We start from the raw sequence: 24,311 nt of genomic DNA, 5'->3' as shown, positions 1-24,311 counted from the left end.
GCTCACGGAAGTTCTTCTCCACTGCTGTGGAGGACAGAGGGAGCCCAGCTCAATGTTATAGTTCCAGCTGTCTACAAACCCACCCTCCAAATGACTGTTCAGCTACATAAAAGCTTGCATTACTTGTTGATGGCTTGTCCAGCTGGAGTGTGTTCTACCTCGTACCCTTCTCTCCTCAAAACATCAATCACTGTGTTGTTGCCCACGAAGTGACCTGCAGTTAAGAGAAAAATGGTATCAGAAGTCAATGAGCACAGGGAAAGCAAGAGAAGAATAGTAAAGTCCTTCCTCATCACAGGAAGCATGCTACACTCAGGCCACTGTGGATTTCTTGGGGCAACATGAGATGAAGTTGGGAGACACAAGTTCAGGAACAGCACCGAGTCTACAACTGAGGGTGGTGCCACAGCGTGTCCATCATTTTAAAATCCTCTGGCATCATAAAGGCACTATCTGAGATGCCATTCAACACCTTTAACAATTTTTAACTGGTTAAAAATCACCCAACTGCAGAGAATGGAACAGAGCTCTGAAAGTCAATGGCTTAGATCAACCCCTTTCATTCCTTCCGTATAAACTACCAGGGACAGAAACTCCAGTCATGTTGACAAACGTTTCAGAAGGACTTACCTAGCTCTGCCCTAATTCTGTGATTTCTGTCTCCAGGTCATTTTCGGACAGTTGTAGTGGCTGGTTAGCCCATAATTTGGCATCACAGATAATAAATGACTACTCAAAGGGTGCAGGAGTTATTCCTGGAGGACTGTATGCTCTGTCCACTGACTGACCTCCACCATCACCCTAACACCTCAACAGACAAGGCTGCTGAGAAGCAGATGGACAACAGAGGCCTTGCACAACCCCTCTTAGATCTAGTTTTCTTGAAAACATTTGTTCATTTAACAGCCTACATTAATTAAAAATAGGCTTGAGTGCTCCCTTGCCTCTGTAGATGTATGCAGTGCTAAAACTTATGAGTAACTTCAGAAAAACTCTTTTCTGCTAGTATTCTTCATATATACATGGCAATAAAACCACCAGAATGATTCTAGTGGCCAGGAAAAGCAAGGAAATATAAACAAAGTCCAACAGTGATGAGATTAACAGGGGACTAAACCCAAGGGATTTACAATTTTTTCACTCCAAAACTAATTCAATGAATTGGAGCACAAAATTTCAGTTTCTCATACCACAACAGCAAAGGGCTCATGAACTACCAGCTTAAGGCATACCAGTTGAATGGTAAGATTTGAGCATAGTCATTTATTAAGATTAAGTTTCCCCTAGAGCTGAAGGATGCAAACAGATCTAGCTCAAATGAAACTTTTTAACCAAACACTGCAATGCACACCCACTTGGTACCATATTTTCTTACCCAGTAACTGGATTTTCCTCCAGCTCCTCAGCCTAACTTTTGCATTCAGAAAGCGTAAAGCTTGACCATTATGTGGACCTAACCTAATGATGTTGGTATCTGTTGCTTGTCAATGGTTCAGCCCCAGGTGCAGTTAACTAAGAATGTCTTCATATCAGCAAAAAGACCATATGCAGCAGGGAACAGGAATGACTGTCATTAAACATTGTAATTGAGTAAAATTAGCCACTGGAATGCCAACATTAGGTATATAAGGTGCCAGAGCTAGTGGCTATCTCTCAACTTCAACGCAGAGGAGAGGTATGTGCAAAGGGAAGGGGAGAGGAGATTCACCCCTCCTCCCCCACCTCCAGACAGCAGAGAAAGAGGTGCTTCCAAAGGGTGATCCACCCCTTGCAAGTGAGAGTAAGGCATGACAACTTAGACTTCTAGAGAAATGCCTCTCTATGGATGAGGATGGGGCAGTGTATATAGCAAGTTCAGACTAGGTATCCATCTCACGCAGGCAATGTTGAATGAGCTGAGCCCCATCCTCAGCAGTGAAAAGCAGTACCAAGGCTCTGAACTCTCATTTTCCTAATCCAAGTCCTTCAGGAGCAAAGAGATAAAACATAAAGATAAGCCATCTATAGGGCATTTTATAGCATTAAAATAATTTTCCTCATCCCAGTTTAAGAGATTACAGTCTCCTGCATTTCAGGTTTGAGCTACTGAATAGCCACTCCCATCAGACCATCAAAAGCACTACCTCCCGTGGATCTTGTTACCCTTGCTCCAAGCAATCATTTAGACTGGCATGTAGGAAATTACTGAGGCACATGGATGAATCCCATTTAAATCACTCAACCTGCTCGAATGATTCCCTGAGGCTGGGCCTCAATCTTCTTTTTAACTTGTTGGAGTGATAAGAATATCTTTTATATGACATTCACATGTACAGGCCTTCACAGGGAGCGTTTGCTGATGCAATGAATTATGTCTGTACATGAAAGAAAAATGGTGTGCTAATATTGTGCAAAAGAGAACAGACCAAATGCATAGATATGTGCAAAACAAATACATATGAATTCCATCAGGCATATGATATTAGATTGTTCACAAGACATGATCAATCAGGAGCTCCTCAGGCTAGGTACATAAGGGATTAGGAGATGTCAGTGTTTGCTATTGAAAAGGTGGGCCACGCATGCTTCATTGGACAGAGCTGGTCTGAGACCCAGAGGACCTGCAAGCTCAACCTGAGCTAGGTGCAAAATGAAAAAATGACAGAAGGGTGAGGGTCTGAGGTACAAGACCCCACCAGGAGCCTCTCTAGAGTCAGCACTTCCGCCTTTTTTCTGGGAACCATCACAGAAAGAGCTCAGGGGGTGTGAGAGACCTGATACCAAAAGCAACTGTAAGAAACATGAGAAAGAGTCACTCTCCAAGGTTTAAGATCAAGCAGCTATGCTGCAAGAGAGACAGCCCAAAGTCACATAACAGGGAGTAGGCTTCTTTTACCTGATTTCTATTTTAGCCTAATACACTTGAATGCCCCCCAAAAGAAAAGCCCCAGGCCCTGTCCCATCAGAAAGCCTGGTCTTTTCTTTCTGTACACAGCTCTGCATTATCCTCACACCACTAGGTGAAGAGATGCATCTGAGAGGTCAATTTACTCTGGCAGGAGGTGGGGAGCCATTCTTCTGTGTTCATGCTCAAAGAGAAACTAAGAAGCTGTTGTGTGCACCAGCTCAGCCATGCACTCTACTGGAGAGTAAATAAGACCCCAGCCTTTAATCTGCACTCAAAGGAGATGGCATGCAGGGACCACAACAGGCAATACACTCAAACAATGCTGTTTGACTAACGTGCACTTGCAAACTAGTTCATGCACTCAAATATGCATTGAGTTCTCCTGACCTTCCTCAGTAGAAATACGCAGTCTTGCAGACCACAGGCTACTACTATTGCTATGAAGTCCATGTCTCCTACTTGCAGCTTTTATTGCCAGTGCACGCAGAGGTTTTTTCATCTAGGTAACTGTGCTAGGACTGTGGGTTTCAACAGAGGTTCCTGAACCCAAATTTGAGCCATCACAAGGCTGAAAATTTTCTGCATCTAGCAAAATAAGCAAGGAAATACTACACAATAGAGGTTCTGTTTCTGTTGCTGCATTTTTATTTTTCATATCAAGCAAGATTGTAAGGCTGAAGAAAACTATGTTCCTCTCTGAATTTTAATAAAATGCACAATTCCAAGATGATACACAAATCACCTAGACTTTCTCTTAGAGTCATGTAAAACGAAACCCCCAAGCCCATGTAATTCTATGTCTGCTGTGTTCTCCTTAGTAGAAAGACATAACTTCCTATCTGCCCCAGAAACATGCCAGGACCTCACCATCTACAAATATCCCAAGACAATGAATCACTGGATGTACATGTAAAGAAACAAAACTGTTTGTTAGGAAACCTGATCAGGACCGCTGACTCCAAGAAGTGGTGGGAGCAACTACAGCACATGATCATAACAGTGCAACCACAAAATGGCACAAATGATTCTAGCCACTGAGGACATCACAAAACAGGATGTTTATCTATGACTGGGCTGGGAGGGCTCAGATGGGCTTTTTGTGCCAGAGACTCTATGGTCATTGAAACAAGTATTTTCAAGAATGTTTTAGAGGTACATATCTTACAATTATTTAGAAATTTCTTGGAAATGCCCATGGCAATGATCATTCTTCTTAGACTCCTTCCAAGAATATATAGGTAAATTCATATAACATCCCCCAGAGGGGTGAACAGGACACCTGTAGGTGACTGGATTACAGTTACTGGCCTGTAAAAAAGGCATGACATGAGGCTGCTACCTATGCCATCCACAAACTAAAAAAGAGAAACTTCGGCAAAAATTATCACTTAACTGTGAGGCGCAAAGGACAGCTCATGTCTCTTTGTGTGCCTCCCCTGACAGAGCTCTTCTCCTATCCTTTCAGTAATCAAAGTATCCTCCAATAGCAGTCTGTGAGCCAATAAACCCATGGAGACGGGTTCAAAACTGCCAGTGCTCCCTCGAAGGATGCAAACACAAGCAAAGAAGAACTCCTGATGGCCTGGAGAGCAGGGATATGCATGGCCCAAGTCTGTCCCACAGGTATCTGCAGTGAAGAGCTGAAAGTTCAGTGTGTGGCCAATGACCTAGAGAATGCAGAGTACTGTCTTATATCATTTCATTGGATGGAAGCCAAACTGCAAAACAGAGATCCTACTCCTCCTACAGGTCCAGATCACTTTAGCATTCATCAGTCCATGAGATGGACAAAGTGATGCTTATTGATATCAGGTACCTGACGAAGCTCAAATGAGTTCCCAAAAGACACAGGTCTTAAGACACAATGACTAAGAATGGAGACATAAAAAGTACTGATGTGGTACCCTCACCAACAGTGTCCCCACAGGCAAGAACCCTTACAGAGGAATTTTCTTCATCCCGCTCCATGGTCTGTTATTCCTCAAAAGGATGCTGAAATGAGTGAAACAGAAGCAAACCTATGGAAAGAAAAGGATGCTTTTCCCTATCTCTAAAGCTCTACTTAGTTTAACCTTTTGGAACAAGGACAAGGGACAGCTCATGCTCTGTGAGTGATAGGCCAAGTCCTCTTTTCACACATGTTAGAAAATGACCTCGTTCTGGTCCCATATAGTACTAAGTGAGCAGAGAAAGATAAACCTAACCATGTCTTACTGGCAGAGCCTGGCAAGCCAGATTGGAGGCAGTCATATCATAGCAAGCCCAGACAGAGACCTCAGATCTGTGTAACCAGGTTACTACTGAATTTTCTTTGCAAAAGATCCCGTGCAAAACTGCAGGGGACTTCCTATATGGGCTGACAACACCAGCAGTGGCAAATATTCCCAGCTGAGTACCCCTGAAGAAACCTGTACCTGGTGCTCAGAAATACAGGGGCAAATTTCATGACTTTGCCTCATGCATATACATGGTTATACTTTTTAAGTACATGTTGGGATGCAGAACATGGAGTCATTTTAACCCAGTTAGTAAAATTATGGAGGAAAAACGCTAGACAAAATATTTAATATGATCCAAAGCAAAAGAAGGAAAGCGGGTGCTGTGATCAACTAAGTAACAGATTAGTTTCCTTTAGATGCATGCTTTCTATACACATTGTTGAAGAGGAAGATGTTACGTTCAAACATGACCTCTGTGTACCCAGTTGAGATGAGCTCTCACTCCACTTCTCCCAGAATCACAGGGAGAAAGTCCTGTGCTGTTACACTAGATGATCCAAGCAACATATGGAAAACAGGCGTCATTGATAAAGCAGCTGGGATTCCTGGTTTGTCACCTAAATTAAAATACTTTCTCAAACAGAAAACAAGTAACACTACATCTAATAAAATCTTGCTTCTAACATTACTTTCCAGTCAGGAAAAGCTCAGGTACCACAACACAAACTAAAGGACCAAGAGCATGGTACTCTCACAAATTAAATGCTGCCAAGTGAAGGAGACAACAAAAATTGAAGGGGATGGGGGCAGCCCTAGGGGTATTGTACGTCAACTTACAGATTCCCTGAATTCACAATAAGTGCAGGGATATAAAGATGTTACATTACAATACTTCTGCATGCATGTAAGTCAAATCCCCTGCATCACCCCTCACATGCCCTTCAATTTTTTTTGAGACTGCAGACTTCCAAACATACTCCTTCCTGCTATTACTTCTAATATGAAATATTAATGATATAACTCCACAAACATTGAACTTCAGGTTTTACTCCACTGAGGTCAGGACAAGTTCATGTTTTCAAAAATCATGACTTCCTACAAATCTCTTTTTTAGTATAAAATATTAGTGGATCATACTTCACCACTCTTAAACCAAAGGGGGAAATCTGGTGGGCAGGACTATGGAACAGTGGCGTTCTAGTCTATGGCCAAGAAAGTATTTTCACTAGACATGGAGAAAACTAAAGAAAGTGCTTCAAACCTGCATTCATTCAGAAGGAAACAAAAAATAACCTTCAATTTCTTTAGAAGTGATGTGCTTTGCTAATTAACTCATCTATATGGAATTATCAGGATTCATTTTTCACATTTGTTTGTAACAGAATCATGGAAACATGACATTCTTCTCAAAATAATTGATGATGAAGGCCTTGCACAACATGGGAAAAATTGCCCCATACCACGAAAAAGAACCATACGAAGTTACAATTCGCGTAAGCCAAAATGAAGGCACTTTTCTTGTGAAAAACAACACACTCTTATCTACCAGCTTCTGTCAAAAACTAGATCTCTTAAATGTATGACCTGAGTATTTTTGGTCTTGGGAATTCCGATTTTTACCTTTGGGCAAAGTCAAATCTCCTGATAACTACACAAATTGAGGCTAGAAAAAGGTTTTGCACTGATTATAAAGCCAAATTTATCGCAAAGTTAACATAAGGAAAAAGTTTACCACCCCATATTGCTTATTTTGTAAAAACTGAGTTAAAAGAAAGAGTTTCTGTTCAAGCAGCCTTAGCTACTGGCGCTCCACCTCCACTGGCATTTACTGAGAGTTTTCCACTATTGAAACACTGGGCTGATTAGACAAGGAGACCGTCATGCAGGTGACTATGCTAGCAGCCTGTGTTATGCTACCAGTAAGGGAAGGAAATACCAGTGCTATGGCTGAGCTGCATTATACACAGCCACCTCTACCACTGGACCTGCTCCCATTCCACATCACTGCTTTTTTTCCAGAACAAGGGTATTAAGGACTTGAAATCCCACTAGCTTAACACATACGTTACAAGATGAAGGCTTTCCTACTGTAGCTGCCCAATAAAGGTAGCGACTGCTAAACCCCGGCACTGATAAGAAGCTGATGGTTACCAGACTGCAGTACCTGAGCAGAAACAGCACACAGTTGTTTGACCTGGCTGATTTTCATAGTTTCGCTAATATGTTGGAACAGAGGTTTCTGCCTCTAATGCAGAAATGCAAAGCTTTCCTCATTTCATATGTCAGAGATGTCAGGAAGAGTGCCCTTCATGTGAACCCTGGCGCTTTGGATCTGGGTCCTGCCTCCACACAATGTTGTCTGTCCCTTTTGGGGGTTGTTGTTGTAATAAACCCTGTCATTAGCATTCTGCAGGCTCAAAGAGGCTACTGAGGAAAACAGTCTCAAACCTGCTGTGTTGTATCTGGCGTTCTCAGATTACAGCGGTACAGACACACCTTCAGGGACTCAGCCTTTCTTCGCACCCAAAGAGGCTAAAATAATGCTGCATTCCAGAGACAGAAGAGGCAAGCAAGCAATCAGCAAGCCCTCTGTGCCCAGGGAGAATTGAGGTGGCCCCACAAGACTTACTTAATCTGTTTTATCATTATGTTATCCTCTTCCAGGATCTGCCAAGATTCAGCTTCTTGTGGATTTTTCATTAACTTCTTCATTACACATTTCAAATCCTTTATATAAGGCATAGATAAATTTACATTCTCTGTGCACACCCAAATCTCCAGTCCCAAATGTGCTGATGGCAGGTTCTAAGTTTTCATGCTGGGTTCTGGATTCCTGTTGAATTTCAAGGGCAAATTGATATCCCATTTACCTGTGCAACTTTCGTTTCCACAGCAGATTTTTTTGTTTGTTTTACTGGTATAAACACCTACAGAGATGGACAGAAACACCCCGGGCTTAACACTGTTGATTATTTTTACAAACACTGGTCCTTTCTCCAATCTTTTCTTTTCCAGAGACAATAAATCTTGTTCCTCTTGCATAATTTCCCACCCAAAAATGCCAGATGCAACATCAAATTTAAAAAAGTAACAGCCAACAGCTCTACGTGGACACAACACCACCTAACACACCATTCAGGACAGAGACTCAGCACAATTTCAGTTTCCCCTGGAAATATGTTCTTTTTGTTTGGTTGGTTTGTTTGGGTTTTTTTTGTTTGTTTTTTTTTTTTTTTTTTATGATGCAAGGGGCAAGGCAAAAGGCATCAGACATGCCTGTGAATCCAATGCACTTGGCACCTAAGGCTGACACAAAATGGGCTGACACATCCCAAGGGCTGCCTCAAAACCTAGAGAAGTTGGAGGAAGCTATTTAGTGGACTATGGCAGACCCTGGGGTAACTATAGGTGGTAGCTTGTTCTCTCTTTTCCTTGACTAGGTGGTTAAGATGATAGGCTACACATCCATCTTCAGTTCAGGCAGGGTCAATTACACTTCTACAATGATGTCCAAATCCTTCTTCTACTGCATGTTGTTGGATCACATGTCAACCATCCGAGACTTAATTTTAGTGTGGCGAGTATCAGTTCACTCACCTGCTGGGAGGAAGACAACTAAGATCTGTAGTTTTTAGCTGGATTGCTAATTTGGATATTGGTTCATCAGTCTGCTCATAACAAAGCCAGTCCCTGGAGCTTTGAATCCATACAATCTAAGTAATGCTAAATAAACACATTCATTATTTCCTTTACTAATTAGAAGAAATGGTAGCTGAAGAAGTTTTCACCATCATTCTTCTTTCCTTAGTCTTAACAGTGGCTTCCCAACATCCACTATACTTTAAAGCCTCAGAAGGATGCTTTTTTCAGGAGCAGCAAAGAAAAAAGCTCTGAGAGAAAAAGTTATTTGCCAGTGTTTACAAGAGTAAGAGGACCAACTTCTCAAGTTGCCCCATCAGACAGCATCTCTCAGTGAAGTCAGTCATTTCATCCACAGGGATATAATGCATCTTAGATCCCTCTGTAGTTCTTATTCATGAGCTGGCATTTCTAGAGTTTTTCAGCCGTTCAAAGAGGCAGGAGAGATTGGAGGGAATTTAAACTGGGGTCCTAGAAACACTAGTTTCACCTGAGGCCTTGCCTGTCATAATAAAGTCGGGATCTCATGCCACTAAGTATGCTTTCTCCTGCATAAAAAAAAACGTCATTTTTTTCTTTTTTTTTTTTTTTTTTGGTCTCTTATTCTTTAGCCCCTTCAACAGAAACTGTAAATAAATTGAAGCAAACATGCCATGCCCATCCTGGAATAAAAGTGACCATGAAGCAGAAAAGCCCATCTAGAGTTGAATCTGGTGAGAAACATCAAGGGAAAAAAGGAATACTTCCACTGATACCTCAGCAGTAAAATGTAAACTAGGTAAATGTCATCCCAGTGCTGAAGGGGGCAGGAGACCAGATGACATACAATATTGAAAAGACCAAGGTAGTCAGTGCCATTGTCACGTTCTTTACTGGTAAAACCAGCCTTCAGGAATCTCAGGTTCCTATGACAAGAGGGAAAGTCCAGGGCAAAGAAGGTTCACCCTGGGTGGAGAAGGATCAGGTTAAGGAACATTCAAACAGACCAGACTTGTACAAATTCCAATAGGATACACCCAGAGGAACTGTAGGAGCTTGCCAATGTCACTGTGAGGCCTCTCTCGATTATCTTTAAACAGTTATGGCAATTGGGGAAGGTCCCTGAGGATTGGCAGAAAGCAAGTACTATTCCTACCTTTAAGAATGCGAGAAAAAGGATCTGGGGAACTACAAGCTGATCAGCCACACCTCTATTCCTGGGAAAGGTGATGGAGCAAATTATCCTGCAAACCATTTCCGAATGTCTTAGGAATAAGCAGCTGACTGGGAGTGGTCTGTATGATGAGGGAATCTTGGCTCAAGAAGTTCAGCAAACCAAGTTCTGCACCTGGGCAGGAACAGTTCCAGGCACGAGGATTTGCTGGCTGAAGAGCAGCTTGGCAGAAAAGGATGTGGTGTCCTGGTGGTCATAAAGTTGACCTTGAGCCAGCAACGTGCCCCTGTGGCAAAGAAGACAAACAGCCTCCTGGGCTGTGTTAGAACCGTTGCCATCAGAGTGAGGGAGGTGATCCTTCCCTGCTTCTCAGCCCTGGTGATATACACTGGGTCCAGTGTCTAGGTCTGGGCTCCCCAGTTTGAGAGAGATGTGGACATACTGAAGAGAGTCCAGCCAGGGCCACAAACATGACAAAAAATTAGAGCATCTGTCATACAAGGAGAGGCTGAGAGAGCTGGGACTGTTCATCCTGGAGAAGAGATGGCTTCAGAGGGTTATAACTGATGTATAAATAGCTGGTAGGAGGTTATGAAATAGATGGAGCAGAACTTTTCTCAGTGGTGCCTCATGAAAGGACAACAGGCAATGAACACAAATTGATATACAGGAAATCCCACTTAGACCTAAGAAAAAGCTTCGTTTCTGTGAGAGTGGTTAAACACTAGAATATGTTGCTCAGGGAGGTTCTGGAGTCTCCACTCTTGCAGATACTTAGAAACTGACCAGACTCAGTCCCGTTCCTGAACAAGAACAAGGGACAGCAGGCACGGCAAACTGATCCTGTTTACACCCTGCACCCAGCCCTAGTCTGAAGTGTGGGTGTTAATCTGAGCTGGATGTGCTGCTGGATGTGCCTATTGACTCCTGCTGGCTGCTAAGAGGCACAAAATGGAGTAGGTTTTCCCCAGCTGGGCCCAATGCTCTGCTCCAAAATAGTGGCAGACACAATTTCCCTGTAGTTGGGGAAGTGCAGTGAAAGAGGTAAGGAGCTGCTGCAGGAAAAGGAAGGTGCATTTATTGGGTCCCTTGCATTTACCGGGCACAATTCACACAATTTGGCATATCATTCTTTTTGGATGTGTTCTTGAAAGGTTTACTCAAACATTGGTGCAACCTCTGACTTGCTACATTTCATCAGCTCCCTATTTCTCCTACCCTTCCGCCTTGGTAGGCCAGACCATAACCACCTATGTCTAAGAGCTTCTCCTTTTGTGTATGCCCTGTAGTTGGTTCCGTATCTTTGGCTGCACGTATAACAAGTAAGTCTGTAACTAATAATTATTACAATCAGTGCATACACTAAGAGTTCTTTGCATACTGAAGGAAAACAGTCTCCTACACTAAAAAAACTTTCCTACTATGGTACAACTATCAGGGCAAGGCTGTGTTCTGTGTTCATGATGGTAAAAGTACTGACCCTTATTTAAACCGAGGCAAGCATTTGTAAAAAGCTTCTAGCAGATGTGGGAAGAATTGGTTGAAGGGCACCTCAATCACATACCAGCTCCAAATGCAAAGAAGAAACTCTTGTCTGGATATTCTTCCAGCAGGTTCTTCACCCTTCTGCCCATTCGCAAATTTCGCTTGTAGATGAGCTCCTGACGGAAGTAGCTGTCTATCTCTTGGGCAGTAATACGTTCATGGGCTAGAAGTGTAGCATTAATGAAATTTGGGACCTAAGGTAGAAAAAAAAATATCTTCATGAAAGGGGCATTTATTTCACAAGCATCCATCATGCACACACATTTTACTCCATCATTGTGGCAATTGCCTTGTCCCTCAAGGCACATCAAGGCACAGCAGGACAAAACTCAAAGAAAGCTAAAAAATGACTCAGCAAACTTTTAATAATGCATAGTTCTTCACTTCTCTCAGTGTATCACTTCATAAGCCAGCCAGCTGGATTTTTTTTGATGCAAAGTCAATAAATACTCTCAGTTTGCCACACTGTAGATCCCAAATCCTGATTGCTTGTCTCAAGAAAGTAAATATTTGCCCCTGGGTATCTTTAGCTACATACCTCTTTCTTAAATTGCCATAGGTATGACATAACTGTAATGTAATTACACTCTTCTAAGAGAGTTTGACTGTATCAGAGCCCTCAGGTTGTCAAAGAATAACTGTGTAATTTGAACTAGTTAACAAAAACATCCCCAAACTTTGCAAAAGAAGACCAGATATTGTCAGGAAAGAAAGCATTACCACCCCAGGACAGCTGTGGCTGCACACTGCCCTGACCTTTTGCTAGTGGAGAGAACGTGGGTCTGTACTGGCAACCATCCTGGTTTCTTGACAAGTAGGTTTGGGCATTGCAGCTACAGGGCCTGCTAAGAAAAGGGCCTGCAAGTGGTCCTTTCCGGGGAGCAGAGCCACTAAGCCAGGTGCTTTCACTTGCAAGGCTGCAGCAGCTGAAGAGGCTCTGGAGCCAGAGACTATTACCGACTATTTCCAAAGGGTTCTTAGCACACAGTGGGTTATCTACTGGGAAAGCATGGGGTCAAATACAATTTACAGAGAAGTTCTGCTTAAAAACATACGTTGATAGTGTTGCAGACTATTACTACTCAGCTCTGCTCTGAGGGAGAGTGCCCTGCGGTGGAGCCCCTCATGTAAGTAAAGGGCAGTTGCTCCCTTGGAGGCATGCATGTCTTGGCAAGAGTTGTTTTATCCAAGGAGCTCAAGGCAACACCAGCTGTCTGTAGTCTGTAACACCTCAGCAGAATGGTGACGCAGCATCCGTATGCTCTTACAGTGCTGGCCTACTTTGAGAAGCACTTTGAAATCTATGAAGGAATTGCACTGCATAAGAGCTAAGCAGTGTTAACAACCAGGTTGCCTGCACATGCTGGCTGAAGGGTATGAAGGACAGGAAGTTAACAACATGTGTGCAAAGCTCAGTGCCGGAGAATCAAGACTTAGTATGACAGTATTTCCAGCTTTGCAGCACTGCACTGTATATATCAAAAGGCCATAGAAAAATGGTTATTCAGCAGAGAAGGCCTAAGTACCAACGCGCACTTGTTCAGCACTGTGAGGCTAGAGCCTATGTTTTCACTGATAGGCACAAATTACCAGGCAGTACCTCATGGACAAGAATAGAGAGGCCTGATGTCTCAGTCTGAGGTTAGCTGATCTAACAGCCTGAACAGGCCAAATTGGTCCCTGCTGTGCATTTTCTTATGGTTTAAAGATCAGAGCATTGCATTCCAGTGTGCTGCTTAGGAAACCATCTCCACAAACCTACACTGTGAGGCCTCAGAAGGTTTTCTTTTCCTGAACATTCAGTCTAAATCTATCTTTTCTTTGTTTCACTCCATTCCCCTTCTTTGGGCCTTCCCCACAGTCCACAATCATACTGACAGGGGACATTAAAAAGTTTGCAAATTGCCCAGCCTTACACAGGCATCCAAGTCATAAGTACATTTCTGTCACTACTTGCATAAAAGAGACTGCTGCTGCTTAGAGCCTGTTGGTGCTAAGTTTGTTCATACCTAAGCTGGCGCAATTCCACAGGTTCCTTAAGAAAATAAAGGATTAACTCATAGAGCTTTGATGCTAAAGCAAACATGGGACTCATCCAAAAGGGAAAGCCAGGTGCTCCTTCGCTGCTTGTGTGCAGCAAGACAGGGGTGAGGTGGTGCAGACTCCTGGGACAGGAGGTGCAGGAAAGCGGATGTGCCAGGGAGGCAGCAACATGCCCTTGGCCCTTGCCTGCAAATGGCCCGCCTGAGGAGAGACAAGTGTGAGTGAGATGGGTTAGCACTATCGGGACATGTGCTTAGTACAAGGGCTGCGGTGGCAAGACTCACTTGAGAAGTGTCATGGTTGAAGATGATGGAGCTGAGGTCGCCACAGTTGTAATGCTTGATAAGATCTTCTGTCGTATAGGGGATCTGGAAATTGCCTGCTCGAAGGCTCTCCTGCTGCAAGAGAGTCTGATTCAAAGCAAAGACCACCTGAGGGAGGGGGAGAGGGAGGAAAAGACAGAGTTCCTTGTGAGTTCTCGTCTCGCCCCTTGAGAAGGTCACAGACATACAGCTGCCACCAAGGGCTCTCTGAATCTGCTCCTTTTCCGAGCACTCCACTCCACACCTTGCCAACCCGCACCTTCTCTGGGTCTGCAGATATTCACACCTCAGGTCCTAGGGGCCTGCTCATGGGGAACCGCCTCATCACACCTAACTCCAGGAGGTTTTTCCCACGACATGATTAACACAGAAGATACAAAGGGGCAGACTGAAATAGGGGCAATCTTGCCCCCATAGATGACAGTTTGCCTGACCACCCTATAGGAGACTGATAGGCTCCTATCACCACATCTTCTCAGCCACCTACCTAAAATTAAGCATGGCTTCTTGTGTACCCGTTCTTTCTCATCCACAAGGAACATAAACACTGTCATTTCCTGCTCTGGGTCTCCTTCTCCCACACACCCTGTTTATTTCAGGCAGGAATGGCTCTCCAAAGGAGGCCAGGGAGGACGGCAGCTTCTGGGGCACACAGGCAGCTACTCTCTCTGCAGGCAAAGTCTGAGGGCAGCAGTCCTGCAGCAGCCCAGCACTCTCCCCGAGCTGACTGCCTCTGCAGGCATGGGGGCTGCCGCTGCCCATGCTCCCTTCTCCTCCTCCTTGGTGTTCACGTGGGAATGCCAACACTCATCCCCTTTGCCTCAAGCTGAATCAGTGATTGCCACAGCTCCTACCACCAGGGAGCCCCTCCCTCGACCAGAAGCGGAGATCAGCAGAGGTCTCCTCCAGCTGTTTCTGCTTCCCCAGCTCCAGCACAGCATGGCTCTCCCAGGGCTGCGGCCTCAGGGACTGACACAGAGAGAACTGCCACTCCAGCTGCCTCCCATCTGGGGCAATGCATAGCCCATGAGGATGATCGTAAAAGGCACAAGAGAACAGTGGGAACCACACTTGACAGGTCCTCTTGAGCCAAACAGATGATGCAGCACTTCTGTGCCTCTTCCCCACTGCTCCAGCCACTGCAGCAGGAAGCCACCGAGCCTCAGAAAGAAAGGACTTGGGGCAGAAACTCCCCAGGCTGAGCATGGGATGCCAGCGGGCATGCTGGTGAAGTGCAGAGCTGGCTACTCGCTCACCCAGACAGCAGCCCTCTGTCAGCATGTGGCAAGCAAAGCACTGCATCTCTCCCAAACACCAAGCTACTGCTGGTTCGAACACCAAGACTAGACAACTGTAACAAGCCTTCCTACTACTTACTGGCTACTTACTTTTCTTTTTTTTTTTTTATTTCTCAAGGAAATAAGCTGAGAGATATTGCTGAGGTCTTGAAACACATTTCAAAAGTTACTTTTGGGAGGGTTATTTTCTAAGCTTTGGTGACACTTTGCAGTCTGATGAGGGCCCTCATGTAATTAATTCCTCCTGGATATTTGCCTCGCATACCGTCAAAAGCACTCTGGAACTTGAGGTATTCACCAATACCATGCAACTCACACTTAAGTAAGTATACTCTACATGTACTGAGATTATTTGAACCAAATCTCAGGAATACAGGACAGGACAGATGTGGGAACAAATAGGTGAAATTTGCCCTTCCCCAGAACAACAGAAAGGTGCAGGTCCTGCCAAACTTGAAATCACACTGTCCGCACTACAACTAGAGCTGCCTGTCTGGATCCAAATCACTGTGTAGTTAACAGAATATGAAAGCACATAGCTTAGCATTAGTTCTGGAAGGGTGTTCATGAATTGCAACACACATTCCCATCTCATGTTTTTAAAAAGGGCAAGAATTCACCTTGTTGGTACAAACTTCGCCTCACTGAAAGAATACCTGCAGACAGACACTCAGGAAAGTTACATCAAACTAACCAGTGGCCATCTTGCAAAGGACCTCTGTTTAATTTGGAAGTAAATTACACAAAAAGAAATTGAAACCACTTTACATCTGAACAAAAATGTGCATGCAGGCTGGGGTTTATTGCACCCCAAAACGTTGTTTTCCATTTGTTTGGCTTCACTTCCCACACAGAGAAGCCCTAATGGATGTTAACAACCAGATGAGATTCACTGAGAGACAAGCCAAATCCATGCTGAAAATGTGGGGTTTCTACAGCCAGGACTGCTAGGTCATGCCAGTAAGATCTTGTATGTACAATCAGTCCAGCCAAAAGCACTTCCATAGGAATGGCTTATTTCGTAAGTTATTTGACTACCATAGATGTATCCACTTGGATAATTTACCATTAAAGCAATATGGCCCTTTCTAGACTCTACAGCCTCTGAAACAATGACCCTGTCCATAGAACAGGAGTAAGACCTGTGACGGTCTCCTGAGCTGGTCAGGTAGCTCTGCCTCAACATAGAATAAGCACATCAAAGAGGCTTTGCAATCTTTACCATTTGATTTTCACCTGAACACAAAACAGCAGAGGGTAACTTCTGTGTAGAAAACGCCACCCTGCTGGGCAGGAAGTGAGAACAAAGCCAATCTTCCTCTCTCTGCTGTACTCCCACAGCCTGAAGTCCTGCTGTCACTTGCTCTGCATGCTACCCTCTGGTCCACGCACATCTCTTCTCTCCTCCCTTGCAGTGTGCTTCAGGTGAAACAGATCCAGTCTCTCCTCCAAACAGACCTGTCTTGGACTGTAGCAGCCAGGTTAAGCCACACAGGCATCTTCCTTCTTCATGCACACCCACTGGCCATAAGACGCTAGCACACAGTAAACTGCAAACAACTAAATAAACCTGTTTCAAGAGCACGGTTTAAAACCACAATGACTACCTGCAGTTATAGAGGATTATCACACACATTTACATAGCAATAGAGGCAACTCGCCCCTCCAACACTGCTTCCTATCTCTAACCTTACTGCTGGCATGGCACAAAGTTGTCCTGGTGAGGCAGCTCTCTGGTCTTTGCCAAGAGTACATCTTTCTGGTGTGGCAATGATACTGCACATGTGAAGAAATTTCAGGATGGCAGCAGCTGAAGGGCTTGCCTGCCCAGCTTGGGAAGCATAAAAGACCTTTCACAATGAGTTTGTTCATGTTTCACCTCAAAAGAACAAAGTGTCCAAGCCCACTACCCAAGATTCCTACACCCCATCCCAACCACAACTGCCTGTGGACAGACCATCCAGAAGGCTGCCATGGACCCCACATCCCAGTCAGTGGGTTTGCATGGCACTGCATGGGCTGTTTTTCTTTGGCACAGAGGACCACAGGCTGTTCCCTGCCAGGTCAGATTTCCCCATAAGCAATATCTTTTCCCATTTGGATCTAGACCCACATGCTATCACTGTGCATAGCACCTGAGAGAGAAGTCACACAGGAACCCCCCTGAAGCCCATCCAGAGAGGGGACTTTCACCTTGGTGTTGTGAGGGACAGAGGTGGTCTCAGTTCCTTTGATGACAGCAGCAGCAGCTCCAGTCCTGCACCACTCTCAACTACTGGGAGCAAGAAAAGTCAAGATACAACAAATGGGCAGAAATCAAAAGAGCATCAATGTTCTTGCCAATTAGGCCTCCCTAATGAGTTATGGTAACTTATGTCATTAGGCTTTGCACAGCTGGAGGGAAGGAGATGGTACTGCCAAAAATACTCTTCACATCGGCTGGTCTGAACAGAACGGTGGCATCTGCTGGAGAGGGATCATGGCACACCTGCTGAAAAACTAGAGAGGATTATGATCTGGTGTCAGTGTATGTGTAGAGCTTCTCAAAGGAATGTGATAGCTTCTCTCCATTTGTGTATCACTCTTACCTTCTTGGGGGAATTGTAACTCCCCAGCAGAAAGAGAAGGGGTGTGGGAGGGAGACTGTTTGCAGGAGGAACTGTTTGCAGTACCAGGTGTTGCTTAAAGCTGTGCCCTGGTGAGAAGGTTATCTTCAGTAAATAGTAATGGGTAAACACTGTCAGGATCTCAAAAAAAAAAGGAAGATTCCCGATCCTATTGTTCTTAGAAGATTTAATTTACTGAGGTCGGTCTTGCTCAGAAGTTGATAACTCTTACCTGTCATTATTTCTTAAAGAAAATATTAGACTAGCTGCAAAAGCGATACTGAAGGAAGACCACAGCCATCAAATGCTGCAGACAGGATTCCTGCCTTGTTTACCAGATGTGAAAAGCTGAAGAAAGTCAACAGAGCACGAGAAGCAGGGACCAGATCAGCAGATCTGCAATTGCTGTATTTGCTTGGCACAAATACTATTTGCCTTCCTAACTCCCCAATTCAATCCTGTAGTTCTTTCATTTCTAATAATTCTAAGGAGTTAAAAAGACAACAGGAAAGCAGGAATATTGCTTAGAAATCAAAACCAAGAATTTGTGCTGAGCTGAGGTCCTCCAACAGGTAGTACAGGAAGTATGTCTGTCTTCCAGGTATCTCTTGCATTGCACTGTTTTACTAATTCCACAATCTTTCATGTGTTGGAATCCACAGAAATCACTCCACATTCATCCTCCTTGCAAAATACTCTTCCTTACTTCACACCTCCCCCCAGCAGTCACTCTACCCTACTCTGCTCCATTAAGTGTATTCACACTAGCATCAAAGCACCTCCTGAAAAGCTGTATTCGGAGAACAAAAGTAACAAGTTTATTAGAAAGGGATCTTTTTTTCCTCCCAACTCCCATTTCCACTGTGATCTCTCTGTCTTCCCCCAACCTTCTCCCTTTTTGTACTGTGGAAAAAATCGATTAAGCTCTCCGGTATACATATTGCTGCAAGCCCCATTCTCCTCCTGGAGATTTTTTCAGCTGTCAGGAGACACTTGTCCCCCTTACTGGCATTGTTGGAGTGGCCTGCTAGGCTAAGGGGGTGGGGAAAAGAGGGTTAGAGCCCAGCAGATGCCTTTTTTGTCAAAGACAAAGGAACCCCTGCCATCCTCTCCACATTTCAGCACTTTCATCCACATTGGATCAAAGTGATATTCTGCATATGAAAGGAACCTGGCATTATGCACCTTAAATTAGCCTATCGCCATCCTGCTAGCCTCCAAGTCTTCCCAACAAAAGCGCTCACATCTGTTCCATCATTTGCCTCATCTTCTGGTTGTTTTTTTTCTCTCCACTCTCAGTTTTTGAGGGCCATTCACGCCCTTGAATTATAGTCTGGGGGAGCATCTTCCTTGCTCTGGGATCGCTCAGCCCAACAATTTGCTTTTAATTGTCTTAAGGAATCATGGGATGCTTTTGGGCCCTTCCCAGCCACTAACTGCATCCATTACTACTTCCATTCAGCCTCTTCAGCTAATTCTTTCACTCCTACTCCTCCTTCTCAAAAGCATGTTTCTCTCCTTGCTCTTCACCTGAAGAAGACAACTGGTTCTCTCAACCAGTGAACGCTACTGCCCCAAATCAAAGCGAGCCTCAAATCAAAGGCATCGTGACTATGAAAGTCAATAATCCTCCTTTGTCATGGTAACGGTCCAGCAGGCCAAGTGCTGAGAAGCAAGCGGGATTTGTTGCTCCAATGTGATGCAGCTCCTTAGATGTCTGGTGCCCGTGCCTCAGCTGCCTTCAAGGCAGAAAGTTGGGATTGGCATTCTCAGAACCCAGAAACCTGGAGCCTACTGCCTTGAGCAGCCCTGCAAACACCAGCCTGCACGCACAGGCAGAAGTCTCATTTTGGCAGGGGCTGAGGATACCAATAGGAGATTTAGCCCACCATCTGCAGCCTTCAGAGGAGCCTAAGTGACTTCCAGGGCCGTTGCACCAGATGAGATGTTCCCTGTGGTCCCTGCAACAGGCTTTTGTAAAGAAGAGAGAAAAAGTAAGCAACTTTCCAAACTTGGACCACTTTTATAAGAAAAACTGGATTCAGGTGACTGAAGAGACAGGTTATTCAAAGGAATCACGCAGAGAACAAGAGACAAACAGTACAACAAATCACTGAAACAAAGGAAATGGAAACTATTCTGGGTTACCTATGAGCTACAAGTTTCCCAGGGCTTGGTTTTATTTATGGCTTTTGCTTTCAAAAGCCAGCATGGCAAGCAGAGAGAGCACTTCTTCTCTAGCACAGTCACCCAAGGCACTTAGATCACACTGTTTGCCCCAAATCAGACACACAGATGCTGACAGAGGTAATGGCAGTGTTCTTTCATCTTTGTCTGCTGACAACAAACTCACACCAGCAAATCTGGTGCCAGATTCTTGTAGTGTGTATTTCCAGAACCGAACAAAAAGACACTCTGAAGTTTTTGGTTGTTATCTGAGATTTATATGGGAATACACAAGCCAACCCTTCTCCAACTAGGAGTTACAAAAACAAGGGACTTTCAATAATTTATCAGGCACTTTTGATACAGTGAATGAATTTATCTTCCTCCTCTTGATGCAGGAGGATGGTAGATAATGTTGAATCAGAGGAACACTGCTTACAGCACCGCTGGAAGAACTGTAACTCATTTACTTGTAACAGACTGCATTAATATGTAAATTAATACGTTTTACAGGCTTTTACGTTCCCACTGACAGTAGGAGAAATAAACACCCCAGTATGTGCTGAATGTGGAAAAGACCAGCAGTGGAATAGATTGTTCCCATTTCACGTCAGCTCGCAGTTCCCAGTTGGACACCTCCATGACCTTGCTGGAACTTGCTCCTGTCTTTCTACAGGGCTAATAGTGTGCCTATGAACCTGCTGTTGCACCTCATCCCTGAGAGCTCTCCATCTAAGTGCTCACTGGGATTCCTCTTCATGCTTCAGGAAATCCCTCAAGCTTTCACAAAGTTCATCCTTGTGCAGAAAATTGTTGCTCTGTGCTGGAAATGAACTAGTGATGCATGTTTGCATGTTACTAGAGAAGGATTAAAATTCTTTTTTTTTAATTCCATCTTTGTTAAGGATTTTGTAAACATTAGCGAAGTCTGTTTTTAAAACCTTCACAAATCAAACCTTCATCAGATACATTTTTATCTCATCAAACAGAACTAGGGACTAGCCCTTTCTATAATTTTCAGGCTTCTACAGTCCTGAACCAAAGTTCAAAGCAAAAAACTGGACTTTCAACACATTACACTTAGAACTCCTACCTGTCTCCTACTCAGCATTTCCTCAGTTAGCAACGTCCAGCTTGTTTTGGGCTAGCATTGCCACATAGCTCCTAAACTCAGGTCTAGATCAGACTTGGGAACAATTAACCAAATGAAAAAGAATTACTAGGAATCCAGATTTCTCTTAGGATATGCCCACTTTCCTATTTACAAGACTGTCTAATCAGTATGCTAGTAGTATAAGTTTCTTTCTTTTGCATAATTATTTTACAAGACACTTAACACAGCCATCTCAAAAGTGTATTAAAAGAATAACAGAGTTGCAAAGTGAAAAATCTTAAACTAGGGTTCTTTTGGCTGAGACTGAGTATACTTTTAAAATTCAACACCTGCAATTAATGTGTTGCTTGGGGTTTTTTGTTTGTTTTTAAAAAAAACCCAGCTTCTACTAAAATAGGAGTTCCTTTAGTCTACCTCTTCTTCCTGCTTTTCCACTGCATACTCTTAAATTTAGTGGAAGCAAAACTAAAATGCTGAGGTTAACAAAGCAAACTTCTTGGGTTTATTTAACTTGTAAACAACTTTACAGGAAAACTCCCTTAGAAAGGCAACAATTTTGCTTTCTAAACTGTAGAAACTATGTAAAAAAGGTAAAAATGACAGAGACATCACAGTGTCTGCTATTGTAAGGAGTAAGCTAGTAACGCAGCTAAGCCCAACCTATGTCCACAGCTTCAAGGATAACATTTACCAGTACTTTTTATCTTCCTAAAATGCAATGACTGAAGCTAAACAAACTTGGTAATGATGACCAGGGATTTGGCCTCCAGTTTTCTTTCACTTAAACACAGGTGCTCTTTGGAGTGCTTCTAGATGAAAGAAAAAGTTTTACAAGTCCCCTCTTGCCTGCACTGATTATCATCCTCTCTACCATAGACCATGCATAGCTTAGGACTAAACTTGACAGTGGTTTGGAAGATAACTAGAAGTAGCATATCTTAGAAATGCAGAATACTGAAGTTTGAAAGAACTCTCTCCAGTTCTCTCCTTTTTTGTTGGAATGGAGTAATTCAGAAAAGAACCTTTTAATTGGGTTGAGTAGTTCCCCCCCCCCTTCTGTAAAATTGATGTACATTACTTGCATAATTCATGTATGCATGACCAAATCAAGACTAAGTTAATAAGTTATCAAGACTAAGTTAGTAAGCGATCTAGCCTTGCAATGTGATGAACAAGCTCAGACAGTTATCATATGTCTTCTGGTAGCCATGCACCAAGATACTTTGGATTTTCTTGAGCTTCTGGCAGCTGGGAAAGCATGTTCCATATAAAACACTATGCATTGATAAAACATTTTTCCACTCAACAGAACAATTAGGCCAGGGCCCTGGCTGCTGTTCCAAACAGAACAACAACTTTGAACTAGTGTTTATATCAAAAGCAACTCAGAGCATCTTTCAGAGAAGCTTCTGGCTTCTCAATGTAGCACAGCAGAGCAAGATGACCTTTTCAAGGTACAGGTGTGAAAGGGAGAGTTTATATTAGTGGTAGACTTGTCAAGAAAAACCTCAAACAAGAACTGCTGAAACGGTTCCTAGCTGGTTTCAAGCAGATCAGAGGCTGAAGTTCTCAGTGCTAAAGCTTTCCAAGAGGAATAGCTGACAAAATTTTCACATAGTAAAAAACAGGCCTAAATCTGTGCTCTCCATAGTAACCGTGAGCTGATCCACAGTGAAAAATTAGTGTATCCCAAGGTAGGGTGGGACACACAACTGTGCTGTGTGAACTCCAGAGAGGATCTTCTTGGAATGAGCCATCTGGCTCCACTGCCAGATGGCACCTCCTCTCGCCTCCCTGGCTGTCCACATTAGGACATGACCAGTGGTCCCACTGTAGCCAACACACCAAGCTGCCTTTGTGGAAAAATCTAAAATACTCTGATTTTAAGATCCATGAAAACCCACTTGCTGCCAATGCAATCAGGAAACTGCTGGGTGTTTGGCACTTCTGAAAGATAGGCTGTTTATTGTTTAAAACTATCTTTTTTTTGCTCTTTTCAGTTTTGTTCGTGAAAGGGATTGCTGCATGCAAACAAGGACACCTCAGGAAGTTTAAGCGACTGCCTAAATTCAACTGATTTACAAGAAATCTCACATATCAGTTAAGCTACTGCTCTCAAAGTATGGAACTGTGTGTAGTTTCATTGCATCCAAAGTCAGAAGAAAGTACTCTTATTTCCCCTGCTAACCCCAAAACTTGCTTGCAGTACAACAGGCCTTTATTATTTTCCTTCACCTGCTGACTACGTTTAAAAAAAAGAAGATATTAAATCACCAAAAAGTAACTACAGTCCATCAAAATATGAATTCAGAAGTATGTTAGCTCAAATTGGACTTCAGTAGCTTTGTAATAGGCATCTACCAACACTGTCACTTGGAATGGATCAGAAAAAAAACATGTTATGGAAAAATTATCTGAAGATATTGTCAGGCAAGAAAGCCAAGGAGTATCTCTGAAGTTATACCCTTCAGACCAACTGAACAGAGACTTCTTAATCACCTCAGTGAAAAGAGTAGACAGCAGGCCCCACAATGAGCTAACTCAGTCTTTCTTAGCACTTTTGAGCCCTAGATAGTCAAATCATTTTGTTAAAGGCCAGAGGAGGTCATGTTCCCTGCAGCAGTTCCAACACACGGTCACACACACTCACTGTCAGGTGAAGTGCCCTGGATAAACATTTGCTTAATAACCTCTAAGAAAAGTGGAGGTATCTGCCAAGAGCTCATAATTTTCACAAAGTCATCAGGATTACAGATGTCTGATGGTTAAGATTAAAATGGCCTAAGACAAGCACAAAGGTTCTGGAGTGTGATGAAATGTGGTGGTAAAACAAGAACAAAGGATGGCAAGATTTCTCTCATGGGCACATTATACTTTTGCCTTTGAAGAGAACACCTGGGTAGTTTTCCTGGGCTAGGGAGGGCAATGCTTTTTCAGAAGTAATGTGGAAAAGTTGCAATGCAACTGGTAGCAACTTAATCAGCAACTCCACATATGGAAAAATGCAAGAATATATTGGCTTAAGGTCTGTAAATTTCAGCACCCAAGCAAAAAGCTCTGGGCACTCAGAATTGTGCAAAAGATTTTAAAGGCATAATGGGATGTGAATCATCATTGTGCAAATCCAGTTTTGGAAATAACAGACAAACAACGTTGTACAACAGCAGTTGCTTGGTGAATATCTGCTGAAACTGCTACAGAAATAAAACAATAAGCAGGTAATCAGGACAGCAAAATGCAAGTGGCTGAACTGTTCATCCTCCCCAAGCTAGGTAAATTCTGATAAGGTGTACTTTTAGACTAACAGGATCTTTCCCA

General features: G+C 43.5%; 1 protein-coding gene across 1 annotated transcript in view; it reads right to left on the bottom strand.

The window, feature by feature from the left end:
- The window catches only part of TRABD2A (TraB domain containing 2A), a gene marked incomplete at its 3' end in the record, with an annotated part of 75,134 nt that overhangs the window by 5,431 nt on the left and 45,392 nt on the right, over window positions 1–24,311 (bottom strand). Inside the window, exons 3-5 of the mRNA XM_082497930.1 lie at window positions 13,771–13,917; window positions 11,463–11,637; window positions 124–214 (exon numbers count right to left, since the gene is read on the bottom strand). Coding sequence (XP_082354056.1) covers window positions 124–214; window positions 11,463–11,637; window positions 13,771–13,917 — 413 coding nt within the window. The remainder of the gene's footprint in view (window positions 1–123; window positions 215–11,462; window positions 11,638–13,770; window positions 13,918–24,311) is intronic.

This window comes from Vanellus vanellus (assembly GCF_965231255.1).
Source record: "Vanellus vanellus genome assembly, chromosome: Z".
Lineage (NCBI taxonomy): Eukaryota > Metazoa > Chordata > Aves > Charadriiformes > Charadriidae > Vanellus > Vanellus vanellus.
This window is presented reverse-complemented; position numbering and strand designations above follow the sequence as displayed.